Raw genomic sequence first — 12,648 nt, 5'->3', positions numbered from 1 at the left:
TTAGTTGTGACGTATCATATAGGGGTGTATCACACAGTTGTATTTCTAGATAACTTCTATTTCCGCACTTCTCTCTAAATTCAACTAGGAAAATATTTAATTTTGGTAGCCGCCTATTCACCACCCCTCCCCCCATTGGTATATTTGATCCTTCAATGGTGCACTTACATCTGAACTGGTTGTCGGTGTCTGATTTTGCATTGTCTTCAGGTTTACATGCATTTGGGTTTACTATATTTGTGCAAGTTTCGTCAGTGAAACTGAATCTTTTGAAAGATGCAGAGTAAATTTTGCAACACTCGTGGATAGACATACATATAGACAGAGTTCAGATCCTAAACCAGTTCAATTGAAATCTTACATTCATCTTGTAGGAAGAAGAAAGGGACGGTCGCAGGTCAAGCAACTTTTGGCTCATTCTCGGACGAGGGATCTGCCGGTGCAGGTATGGTGCTCAGGGACAGCAATGGTAATATCATTTTCTCAGCCTGTCGAGTATTGTTTTCGTGCAAAGATGCTCTTGAAGCGGAGTTGTGCGCATGCATGGAGGGTCTTTCCTTTTCCTTGCAGAGAAGCAATTGTCCGATATCCATATAGATGGATTCCACTGTGGCAGTTAAGCTTGTTCAGTCTAAAGAAGTTGATAGATTGGTGTATTCTTTCATAGTTACTGAAATTAGATATCTTTTGAGTCTTCGTGAATCATGTATTACTCATATATCTCGATCCCAAAATAGGGTTAGTGAGTCTAGCTAATTTTGCTCGTACCAAAGGTAGTACCATGACTTGGTTGGGTTCTGGTCCTGAGAAAACTGTCCAGCTAGCTGCTGATGATTGTAATTCTATGAGTTGAGTAATACAAGTTATTCACCCGCAAAAAAACTTTTGGCTTTTTTGAACATGAAGGCACAATGGTCTTTTCCCGTGCCAGTTAACGTGTCAAATGGAAAAATGGATGGAAATGTCATATAAAAAGAAAATTTAGATAGAGGACCAAATAGAGATGAAATTATTTTTCAGGATCAAATATGTTAGAAGGGATATCATGATACTCAACAAAATACAGGAGTACATTTTTCAAGTAGGGCCAAACAAGGAAATCTCCCTTATACTATAAAATACATAGGTCATATGAATATTCAAAATATTCTTCTTACGTAAAATGCATCGTCTCCCTTTTTGCCACACGGTCACCGAAGTGCTAAGACCGTGGTAACGCCCACAAGCACTACAACATAATTTGCAACCCTGAACAGAATCAGATTGCGCAAGAAAGCGCCGACGAGTGGATATTGCTGCACGATGACACTGTGACATCCTCTATGCCACAGGTACTTGGATAGTGTGCGGGACGACACCCGAGGGCTGACGAAGTGCGAGACCACGGCTAACAGCACGAAAAGGGCATTGCGTATGATGTTGTAGGCGATGCCGCGGACCGCCGCTGTGCTCGTGACAGCGGCCAGGGCCGCGTAGAACGCCAGGACCATGCTTACCATGGAAAGCCACAGGCAGTGCAGGGCCGCCCCGAAGGTCTTCCACGACCCGGCCGAGCGCGACGCCTTGCCGTAGAGGAGCAGCACCACCGCGAGCACGGAGGTCACCAGGGCGAAGCTGTCCAGGATGAGGAAGCACTTGAAGATGGCCTCGTGCTGGAGGACCGCCATGCCTTTGATCACCTCCTTCCCCTCCGGATCGGTGCCGCCGCTGCTCTGCTCGTACGACCCGGGCAGGTTGTTGGCGGCGGTGAAGGCGACGCTGGCAACGAGGACGGCGATCACCGCAAGGCTGTCGGACGTCTTCTCTATCGCCTTCGTTATCTCGCGGCCGTCCCACTGCTGCACGCGGTCCCGCCTCTCGGGACGGGACTGCGCTTCGAACGCGGCCAGCGTCGCCACCAGGCTGACCATGGAGAAGAAGCTAGTCGATCTCACGGCGAGGTCCAGCGGCTTCTGGCCATCGTTGTTCATGACGTCGTCCCGCACTTTGCCCTTCCCCATCAGGGCCTCCGCGATGGCCGGCTCGCCCGCGGCCACCGCCAGGTGGAGAGGCGTGTTGCCGTCCCCGTCCTGCGCGTTCAGGAGGCCGCGCAGCGTCCGTTTCTTGATGGCCAGCCGCACCACCTTGAGGTGGCCTCCCCTGGCCGCGGCGTGCAGGAAGGTCCCGCCGCGGTCGTCCCGGAGCTCGGCGGCGTCGGGGCAGGCCTTGATCAGCGCCTCGGCGACGTGGTCGTGGCCCATCCCCGCCGCGACATGGAGAGCAGAGAGGCCGCCGGAGTCCCGCATGCGCACCACGCACGGCGGCACAGCGACGGAGAGGTGGTCACCGGTGGGCGAAGCAAAATGAAGCGGAGTGCTGCCGGTGTCGTCGACTTGGCTAACCAGGGATGGGCCACATGGCATCCACTCCAATAGCAGCCTCACCATTTCTGACAATGTTCAGATCGATGGTATATGTATGAGCCGAGGATTAGCAAATCTGCATGCACTTTGAGAGCTCACGGTTCAAGGAGGAGCTCCCTGGCTAGCTAGCTCACCTGAGCCCTGGAAGACGGCGGCGTGCAGAGCATTCTGCGAACTCAGGCCAGCAGCTGACGCGTTGCCGCACCTGGTCGTTATCGATCTGACGGCTGGCACCGACCTGCTTATCACCGCCCAGTAGAGCGCCGACACGCCGGCGTTGTTGACCTCAGAGGCTAGCCCCGGCGCCGCGGAGACCATAGCCTCGACTGCTGCGCCATGGCCGAGCCTCGCCGCCAGATGAAGGGCCGTGTTCCCAGCCTCGTTCTTGCACCACAAGTTAGCTAGATTTTCTCTTTTGTTTGGTGAGGGTCGCCAGGTGTGGCTTGTGCAACCATGACCCAATGTTATCCCACGAACTGTTTCTTTCGATGAATAAAGCGTTGATTTATAACCTAAAAAAGCAAGGCACTCAATTCGTCGACATAAGGACGTAGGCGACGACTCCGATATTGCACTCGTTCGTAGTCAAATTTCTACGCGCCGCGTTGCTAGAACCTGTGGTGCAGATAGATACAAGAGCCCTGTGCGTGTGGTCTGTACTTGGCCGACATTCAAGAGCTCTCATGCGAGGGCGGAGACGACAGCACCTTGTGGTGCAAGAACGAGGCTGGGAACACGGCCCTTCATCTGGCGGCGAGGCTCGGCCATGGCGCAGCAGTCGAGGCTATGGTCTCCGCGGCGCCGGGGCTAGCCTCTGAGGTCAACAACGCCGGCGTGTCGGCGCTCTACTTGGCGGTGATGAGTAGGTCGGCGCCAGCTGTCAGATCGATAACGACCAGGTGCGGCAACGCGTCGGCTGCCGGCCTGAGCTCGCAGAATGCTTTGCACGCCGCCGTCTTCCAGGGCTCAGGTGAGCTAGCTAGCCAGGGAGCTCCTCCTTGAACCGTGAGCTCTCAAAGTGCATGCAGATTTGCTAATCCTCGGCTCATACATATACCATCGATCTGAACATTGTCAGAAATGGTGAGGCTGCTATTGGAGTGGATGCCATGTGGCCCATCCCTGGTTAGCCAAGTCGACGACACCGGCAGCACTCCGCTTCATTTTGCTTCGTCCACCGGTGACCGCGTCTCCGTCGTAGGTGCCATCCTACGCGCCGTGCCGCCATGCGTGGTGCGCATGCGGGACTCCGGCGGCCTCTCCGCTCTCCATGTCACGGCAGGGATGGGCCACGACCGCGTCACCGAGGCGCTGATCAAAGCCTGCCCAGACGCCGCCGAGCTCCGGGACGACCGCGGCCAGGGGAGGCCACCTCAAGGTGGTGCGGCTGGCGATCAAAAAACGGCCGCTACGCAGCCTCCTGAACGCGCAGCACGGCGACGGCAACACGCCCCTCCACCTGGCGGTGGCCGCGGGCGCGCCGGCCGTGGCCGAGGCCCTGATGGGGAAGGGCAAAGTGCGGGACGACGTCATGAACAACGACGGTGAGACGCCGCTGGACCTCGCCGTGAGGTCGACCAGCTTCTTCTCCATGGTCAGCCTGGTGGCAACGCTGGCCGCCTTCGGAGCGCTGTCTCGTCCCGAGAGGCGGGACCGCGTGCAGCAATGGGACAGCCACGACATAACCAAGGCGATAGAGAAGACGTCTGACAGCCTCGCGGTGATCGCCGTCCTTGTCGCCAGCGGCCAGCGTCGCCTTCACCGCCGCCAACAACCTGCCCGGCTCGTACGAGCAGAGCGACGGCGGCACCGATCCCGAGGGGGAGGAGGTGATCAAAGGCATGGCGGTCCTCCAGCACGAGGCCATCTTCAAGTGCTTCCTCATCCTGGACACCTTCGCCCTGGTGACCTCCGTGCTCGCGTTGGTGCTGGTGGTGCTGCTCCTCTACGGCAAGGCGTCGCGCTCCGCCGGGTCGTGGAAAAACTTCGCGGCAGCGCTGCACTGACTGTGGCTGTCCCTGGTGAGCATGGTCCTGGCGTTCTACGCGGCCCTGGCCGCCGTCACGAGCACGGCGGCGGTCCGCAGCATCGCCTACAACATCATACGTAATGCCCTTTTCGTGCTGTTAGCTGTGGTCTCGCACTTCGTCAGCCCTCGGGTGTCGTCCCGCACACTATCCAAGTACCTGTGGCAATGTGGCTCTAGAGGACGTCACCGTGTCGTCGTGCAGCAATATCCACTCGTCGGCGTTTTCGTGCGCAACCTGATTCTGTTCAGGGTTGCAAATTTATGTTGTAGTGCTTGTGGGCGTTACCACGGTCTTAGCACTTCGGTGACCATGCGGCAAGAAGGGAGATGAAACATTTTATGTAAGAAGAATATTTTGAATATTCATTAGCATGAGGCGGGAGAGTATCCTGTGATACCGGAGCATAGGTGCTCCCATGATACGGACTTCTGGACCCTCGGATCTCAGATCTAACGGCATACGAAGAGCTGCTATAGCTGATGTACTTGCGTGCATTTTTTAGATTCTACAAGGATTTTTTTGCAAAAAAGTGTATCATTTCCCATGAGCTCTTGGATCTGTGATCCAACGGCCGAGCTCTCACGGGAGCACCTCCCAGAGCTCCAGATATTTTCCCAGCATGAGGCATCTGCCTCTTGGAATGTACTCTGTGCTTAGTTATGGCCCTAACATGGGTACGCTATAAAAATGGATTAAATAGATAGGTGTGCATCAGCTGCTTGCTGATGGTCTCTTTTGCTGGAAACTGATGGTGTTCATCACATTTCATCTGTTTTGCAGCTGTGTCATGGTTTCCTTTTTTCCTTTTTGACACCGACTGGATGGGGCGTGAAGTTTATCACGGTGACCCAGAAGGAAACGCGAGTGAAAGGAAAGCTTATGATGATGGCGTCCGAGAAGGTGCATTTGGTTTGCTATGGAATTAGTCTGTGCAGCTTTTTTAATTGCAGTTGTAAGTTCTCAGAGGTTCTGCATTTGACCTAGGTGTTCGAAGCTCTCAATATAATTGTACAAGCGCACTGCTGGCAAAAGAGTAAGCTGACAAATTATCTATCGTGCAAGTATTCCTTCTGTTTTGTATGGCTGTTACCCTCTACTACTTTGCTGAAGAGATTCCACTGAAACCAAAGGATGCACAACAGTTAGCTGACTCGGCTCCTCTACTGAACGTTTGAAAGCTCAAGCATCACACAAATCAATTGAAACTAATGAAATTTTCCGACATGATGTAAGTTTGTTCATACAATCAACGGAATTGAAACAAATGCAAGATTACTAAAAGTTAATGAAAAAAATCAAATCGAAGCCTCATGCTAGTAGAAGCTATTTATGATATCTAGTCGCTGTTGTGTTCTTCTCGCCATCCTTGTTGGTCTTCTTGTTCCTCCGCCTGCGTCGGTCGGCCACCTCCACTCGCCGGACGGCGCGCTCCAGCGTGTCCACCCGCTTCGCCAGGGCCCCGATGAGGGCGCACTCCTGCGCGCTCCGCTCGCACAGCGTCACCACCATCTCCATCAACTTCTTTGCGTCCAGCCCGTCGGTGGTCACCGTCTTCTTCTCCTCCTGTGCCTGTTCTTGCTGCTGCTGCAGCGCCTTGAGCGGTGCAGGGTCCTCCTCGTCGGTGGACACGTCGCCGTCCCCCGTGGCCACCATCTCCCACTCGCCCTCCTCCTCCGAGTCCTTCTCCACTTCGGAGACCAGTTCGGTCTCGGTCTGGCCGGCCTCGTTGACAACGACGGGACTCACAGCATCAACCTCCATCGCCGCCGTGTCGGTTGTCTCGATAGCCAGAGGATCCGCTGCGGTGTCATCTTCAACCGGCAACTCCGGCTCCATCCCATCCTGTGTTTTGGCTTTCGGTTTGTGAATTTTCTCGGCCATGACCGAGATGGCCGAAATTCGGTCATTTCAAATATTCCGGTAAAATCTCGGACGAAATTGTTAAACCAAAATTTGAATTTTGATTGAAATTTAACCAAAAAGTTGAAATCAACTGATACCAAAGATAGAAGTCCAACATAAATCTGGGAAGTAGAAAATATAATGATTAGCAGACTAGCACCGGGGATTAAAATCAGCATAAAAAGTTCCCTGTACACAGTCCACAACAACAGGTTTCGCAAACAAAGACGTGAGATCGCCATGGAGCAGCCTTCAAGAACAAACGGAAAGGAGAAGGTTTGTTAATTGCGTCGACCATCGAGCGAACAAGGCCTCACAGAAAAGACATGCACGTACCACAGTCTTTAGCAGAGTTAGGGAGGAGTTGCGGACGGCTTCAGCGGCAGCCGGCAGAGGCGTGCGGCAGGGGTCGCGGAGGAGCGAACGATGCAGGAGCAGCAGGCGTGAGTTGGGGGGCCGACGGGGACGAGACATGGACGCGTGGCTGCTGTGCCCAGTGCGCAGCGCCGCCGCCGCACAACACAGGAGGAGAAAATAAGATTGTTTAGGGTTTGGGTGTTCGTTTCGATCGTTTTGGCTGAGGCAAGCGTAATGGGAAGCCTCCGGAAGCTGGGCTGGGCCAAAAAAATTCAAACTGGGCCGAAAAATTCAGCTGACAAAGACTTTTACCGGGCCCAAGCGAGACGGCCGAATTTCGGCCGAAATATGATTTTCTCGGCCGAAAATCAAAACCGTGATCCCATCCTCTACTTCGTCCTCTTCATCCTGAACGTCTGACGCATCGGCGGTCACCACCGCGGGCGCGGCCTCGAGCGCGTCGACTGCCTCCTGGAGCGCGAGCACGCGCCGCGTGACCCTCCTGCGGTACTCCCGGGCACCGCGCACGCCGTCGAGGCGGAGCAGCAACCGCATGAGCTCCTCCCCGAGGCCGATGCGCTTCCTCGCGTCCCCACGCAGCGCCTCCGCCTCGGCCGCCACCCTCGCGGCCACGCCTCCGCCTGCCGCTCCACCGCGTGCACCTCCCGCACCATGCGACGAGTGAGCAGCCCGCGCGCCGCCGCCTGCAACCTCACCGCGGCCTCCTCCGCTAACGGTGCCGGCTTCTTCGAAACCGCCGTTGGCGAGTCGGGGCCCGTGACCTCGACCTCGAAGCAGTCCGAGCAACTCTTCGGCGACCCGCTGTTTGGCATCGGACGCGCCGCCGGCTCGGTGGCGCCGAAGCCATGGAAGAAGCCGTCGTCATGATCGTAGCTATAGAAGCCACGGCGGGAGGCCATTGCTGGGGATGTTGAGATCGATCACGTGGAAATCGGTTGATGTCTGGCTTTCGCACGGTTTTGTTTGGTGTCGTGAGGGGGAGAAGGGATGGTATATATCAGGGGCAAGGAAAGGTTCGAGAAGGCGTGCGTACGTTCTCGATGGGAGGCCGGTTTGCTTGGGAGAGGCCGTGACGCTATGCGCTAGACAATGCTATTTAGGGTCAAGCTCGATCATGATTAACTAACCCCAGCCTTCAAAAAAGAAAAATATTAACTAACCCCGCTGGGCTCTTTTTCTTTCTTTTTTTTCCTGCTAATGGAGGCACTGACTCTGAAGCATCGTGACTGGAAGGAGCAGTTATTTCTCCAAGCACCGGCACGCACCCAAGCAAAGCTTTTTCTTCTGCCACCCTTGGGGTTATTTTGTTGAGCTTTTATTTGGCTTATTATATGCCAAAACTATGGGCACACGTCTGGCCTCTGCGTAGATAAGATGTACACAACCAACACCAAGACATATAACAAAAGAAGCCGATAGCCAGCAAAGGCATATAAGACCAAAACTATGCGTAGGCGAGAGAAAAAAAAGTCTCAAATGGATCAAATCCACGACCGGCAAACAATAGCAATGATTGTATCCGCACAAACTATTTAATGACACCACATCACTATTAGGGAAAACCCTAGCAGTAGCGTTGGTTTTGTGCTCACTAGTAGCGTGGGTAGGCGCGCTACTAATAAGGCGCTGCAGCTATTGCTTAGCAGTAACGCGTGCCCGCACGCGCTACTGCTAGGACAAATAGCTGCAGCGTTTGTTCACTCCCACGCTACTGCTAATGTAACTACTTGCAGCGTGTTTTCTCTCCATCGCTACTAGTATTCTTTTTTTATTTTTTTATTTTTAGTGTATTTATGCGTCATCGTATAAATATTGGTACAATACCAGTTATGAGATTTACATCATTATGTCCATAACAGCGTGTCAAATGAAGGTGGATTAGGTTCAAGTGGAGGCAATATGTGGTGCATGTCAAAAGTATACTATTAATGCAAATTTGATCTAGTTTGGACTAGTAGTACTTTCGATGTGCGCACATGTTGCCTCCACTTGAATCTAATCCGCCAGCACAAGCTATTTAATCATCATCATAGTCATTACCACCAACAGTATTTATTTAATCACCACTAACACTAGCTAATAATAATTATCATAGTCATTACCACCAACACTAGCTATTTTATCATCATAGTAATAGTGTAGCACATCATCATCCTCAAACTCATTTCTAGCTAGCTAATCACTCCTGCTGCTCTCTCTTAGGTAAAATAACATAAAACATGTATAGCTCTCCTTCTTGATCAAGTTGGAGCATGCAGATGAACATGTCTCCTAATCGTGGGTAGCGCATTTGTTTGCTGCCCCCTAGTACTTCTCTGCGCTCCCCCATCACATATTTGGTCCAGTCTTGCACTATTAAGCATCCGTCGCTAATCTTGAATGCACTAAAGTAATCTATAGGATATCTTGGCCGTAAGCTGATAATACTCATGGTACCTTTAGTCTCGATCCCATAAGACACAACATTCATCGGGAGTACCTGTTGAAGAACATCATATGGTAACATACTTAGCAATGAAGTTTAGCTTCAAAAATAATGTATGGAAAAGATGCACTGAGGACAATAGTAAAAATCTTACCATCCTTCCTAAATAGATGTGACCGTAGTTCATTACGAACACTATTGGTCGCACATTTTCAGTACTAACATTTCTAAATGCAGGAAGAAAATTTGTCTTGACAGTATCAAGATCGTCGAAGCCAGAAAACAAATGACTGAGCTCCTCGCAGTTGAGTTCAGCCCCAGGACAGTATACGGTCCTGTCTACCAAGCGCTGGACATGTTTGCTTGCACCGAAATAAGCTGACAATACAAATAAGTTGTCAACTATTTTTGAATAAACAATATCAAAGACATAAATATGGTTAAGAAACTTACATAATGGTATAACTGGAGGCGTCTGCACATCAACCCAGATGTCGGTATTATCTTCAATATCATCTTCCGGACGAATATCAAAGGTGATAACCATATCAGGCTCAAACGCATAAGTCTTGCATAGTGCTCGCCATGTTTTGCATCCAAAATAAGTGTACTCGTCTGAATTGTATAATTTTGCATGGAAAATATAACCATGTTCGGTCTTCAAGTAAACTTTCTTTACCTCCGTAGTATGACTGAAACTTATCTTATCCAATACAAAAACTCTTGCATGGCAGGGGATACGCTAGTAGAATAGTAAAAAAAATAAGTTGAAGCAAATGAAGCAGATGTCATGCTTAATTACGAAAAAGACTTATCGTTGTGACTTACTGTATCCACTTCGAAGTTCTCGTCCAGCTTGATGTTGAAGCGCCTATCATCATCTAGGAAGATTCCGTCGCACAGGCTGCGCTCGTCTTTGCAGTATTTACAAATACTGAAATCCTTTTCGTCATCAGACATTTCCTATGTTCATAGTTAAAACATTAATTGAAAATCGATCGAAGACAACTACCAGGATACTCAACACACAAATCCGGGGCACTCGATATTTCCTATATATTCTGGTACAAGTCATGTCAAAATTCACGGAAAAATCCAGCATGACCTTTGCTAAAATAGGACATATCGAGCGTCTGAAATTTGCCGGAACGGAAATGAATCAACACTCCGGCAAAAGATAGGCCACTCAGAGTTGTAACCTGCAAACATGACCGGCCACTTGGATATTGAGCAACACAAGATATACATTTCAAAATATCTTATAGGACTCAAATTAGCATGCATTCAATAAGCAAAAGTAAATCATCTCATGCGTCCGTATATCGTCAAATATTATCACTAATACATCACGAATAGTGCCATACATATAACATTACTAATACAACTAAAAACCTAGCACACGACGGGTATCGGCGCGGGCGGTGGACACCCACAGAGAAGGAACCATCACGGGATCATAGCTCCAGTGAGATTCCTGGAGAACCTGCCAGGTATTGGAGAACGACCTGTGCTCCAACGCAAACAAGTAGCGACGGACGTGTGTACCCTCCTCACTGACACGATGACGCACCACCTCCGCGGAGTCCTCGAGCCTCTGGACCGTCACTGGCCCACGCGACCGCCACCAAAGAAGGTTCGGGTCAACGACAGGCTGGCTCCTCACCAACCTGCGCCCCCCAGTATCACCCTGGCGGAGCACAGCCCCGGACATGGTCGATCTGGTCAAGCAGGTGTCGTCCTCCGCCGACTCGACGACGAGGATACGGGATAGGCATCGTCCACGTCGAGGCAGGAAAAATTGCTTTAACTAAAAAATAGCAACAAGTTCTTACTAACTAGTTCTATTAATTCAACTAGTTCTTACTAAAAATAAACTTACTGTAAATAAAAATATTCTAGTACCTAATTAGTACCTAGTTCTTACTAACTAATTAGTACGTAGGAACTACTGCCCTAATTATCATCTAATTTGATGAACCTATAGGGGTGGAAAGTGGTAGCGGATATTCCAATTATCCAATTATAAAGTGAAATAAGTGGTCAAATTTTACTCGTTTTATGATTCATCTTAGAAATTTGATTCGTTTTCACCCTTACATGAACCCTAACTCATTTGAGCCGCATTCGCATCCGATTTGTATCCACTCTTACATGAATCCTAACTAATTTTATGCAACTAAAATATAAAGAAACCCTAGGCATAGGTAGGGGAGAGGGAGGAGCGGGCGTGCTCACCTCGGGTGCCTGCGACGAGGTAGGGGCAGGGCGGCGTCGAGGTCAGGGTCGGGGCTCGGGCGTGCGGCGGATGGCGGCGTCGAGGTCGGGGTCGGGGGCGGCGTCCGGGGCGGCGTTGAGGTCGGGAGCGGGGACGGTGTTGAATCTGGGGTCGGGGCGGCCTAGAGGGTGTGCGGAGAGCGCGCGGAGGCCGACGGGCGACGGCGGCGGCCGACGGGCGACGACGGCGGCGAGAGTGGAGAGAGTTGGATTTGGGGGAAGTGGCCGTGTGAGGAAGGACGAACCCCGTGGTTAAGTCAGAAGTAGCAGTAGCGCGTTCCAGGAAAAGCACTGCTGCTACGTTAGCTACAGCCCGTTCTGGGATACACGCTGCTGCTACTCCTTTCTCTTTTTTTTTCTTTTTCATTTAGTTTTTCTTCACATTTTATTTTTTTCCTTTCACCTTATTCTATTTCTTTCATTTTCAATTATCTTTCTATTTTCTTTTTTATTTAATTTTATAACCTTTAGCAGTAGCGAGTTTATATTAAAACGCGCTGCTACAAATAAAGTAGCGGTAGCGCGGTTTGTTATAGGTCGCTACTACTATGTGTAGCCTATCGGCTAAGCCGTGGGAATTTTAGTAGTAACGTGTTTACAGCCAGACGCGCTACTGCTAGAACTTTATCTGCAGCGCGGTTTCCTTAGGCGCGCTACTGCTACTTAGCACCAGCGTGCTTTTTTGACCCTCGCTACTGCTAAATTTCTGTGTATAAGGTTTTTCCTAGTAGTGCATGAACGACGAAGTTCTTTAACAACAACGTCTTCGGGAAGGAAGCGACGCTCAAACGCCGCCACCACCGGATACAACCAACAAGGCTAGGATCTAAGTTTTCACCCTGAATAGTCTATGTACCAATGCCTTCAAAAAGGTAACAACGAAAAAATGTCGCCATTGCCAGCTATAACCAAATTGGGTCACACCTAGGCTTTCGCCCAGGAGCTCGAGACTGGATGCACATGGCACCATCAAAGTCACACATGTGTTGTCTCCATCATTTTTCCGCGATCCCAGCAGCTACACGTGATGAGTGACCTCCGTCGCTCCACAACCTTCACCTTTTGTTGACCACCTCTGTCGTGGAGCTGCAGGAGGTTGCTACAGCACAGTCTACAACCACCACCATCATGGCCGACCAGATCTGGATCACCTCCGTTTAGAACTGAATCAGGGCAACCACGCCTCGACCCATCGTGTTGCATGTCTTGAACTACAGCAATCGACCAGAGCGCATTG

The 12,648-nt window shown here is 50.9% G+C and overlaps 1 protein-coding gene and 2 pseudogenes across 1 annotated transcript; 1 reads left to right on the top strand and 2 right to left on the bottom strand.

Moving 5' to 3' along the window:
- Window positions 1-1,178: 1,178 nt before the first annotated feature.
- Window positions 1,179-3,087, bottom strand: LOC119284200 (ankyrin repeat-containing protein At2g01680-like). The gene is made up of 3 exons (XM_037563421.1): window positions 3,018-3,087; window positions 2,537-2,914; window positions 1,179-2,428 (listed from the first exon to the last, which is right to left on the bottom strand). Exons 1-3 carry the CDS (start codon window positions 3,085-3,087, stop codon window positions 1,191-1,193), a joined length of 1,686 nt encoding a protein of 561 aa, XP_037419318.1. The 3' UTR covers window positions 1,179-1,190.
- LOC119284199 lies at window positions 3,087-4,739 on the top strand (annotated as a pseudogene).
- Window positions 4,740-5,755: 1,016 nt separating this feature from the next.
- On the bottom strand, window positions 5,756-7,611 carry LOC119284198 (annotated as a pseudogene).
- Window positions 7,612-12,648: the final 5,037 nt, after the last annotated feature.

This window comes from Triticum dicoccoides, chromosome 4A (assembly GCF_002162155.2).
Source record: "Triticum dicoccoides isolate Atlit2015 ecotype Zavitan chromosome 4A, WEW_v2.0, whole genome shotgun sequence".
NCBI classification, from domain to species: domain Eukaryota; kingdom Viridiplantae; phylum Streptophyta; class Magnoliopsida; order Poales; family Poaceae; genus Triticum; species Triticum dicoccoides.
Note: the sequence above shows the minus strand (reverse complement) of the source record. Positions and strands in the feature narration are given on the sequence as shown.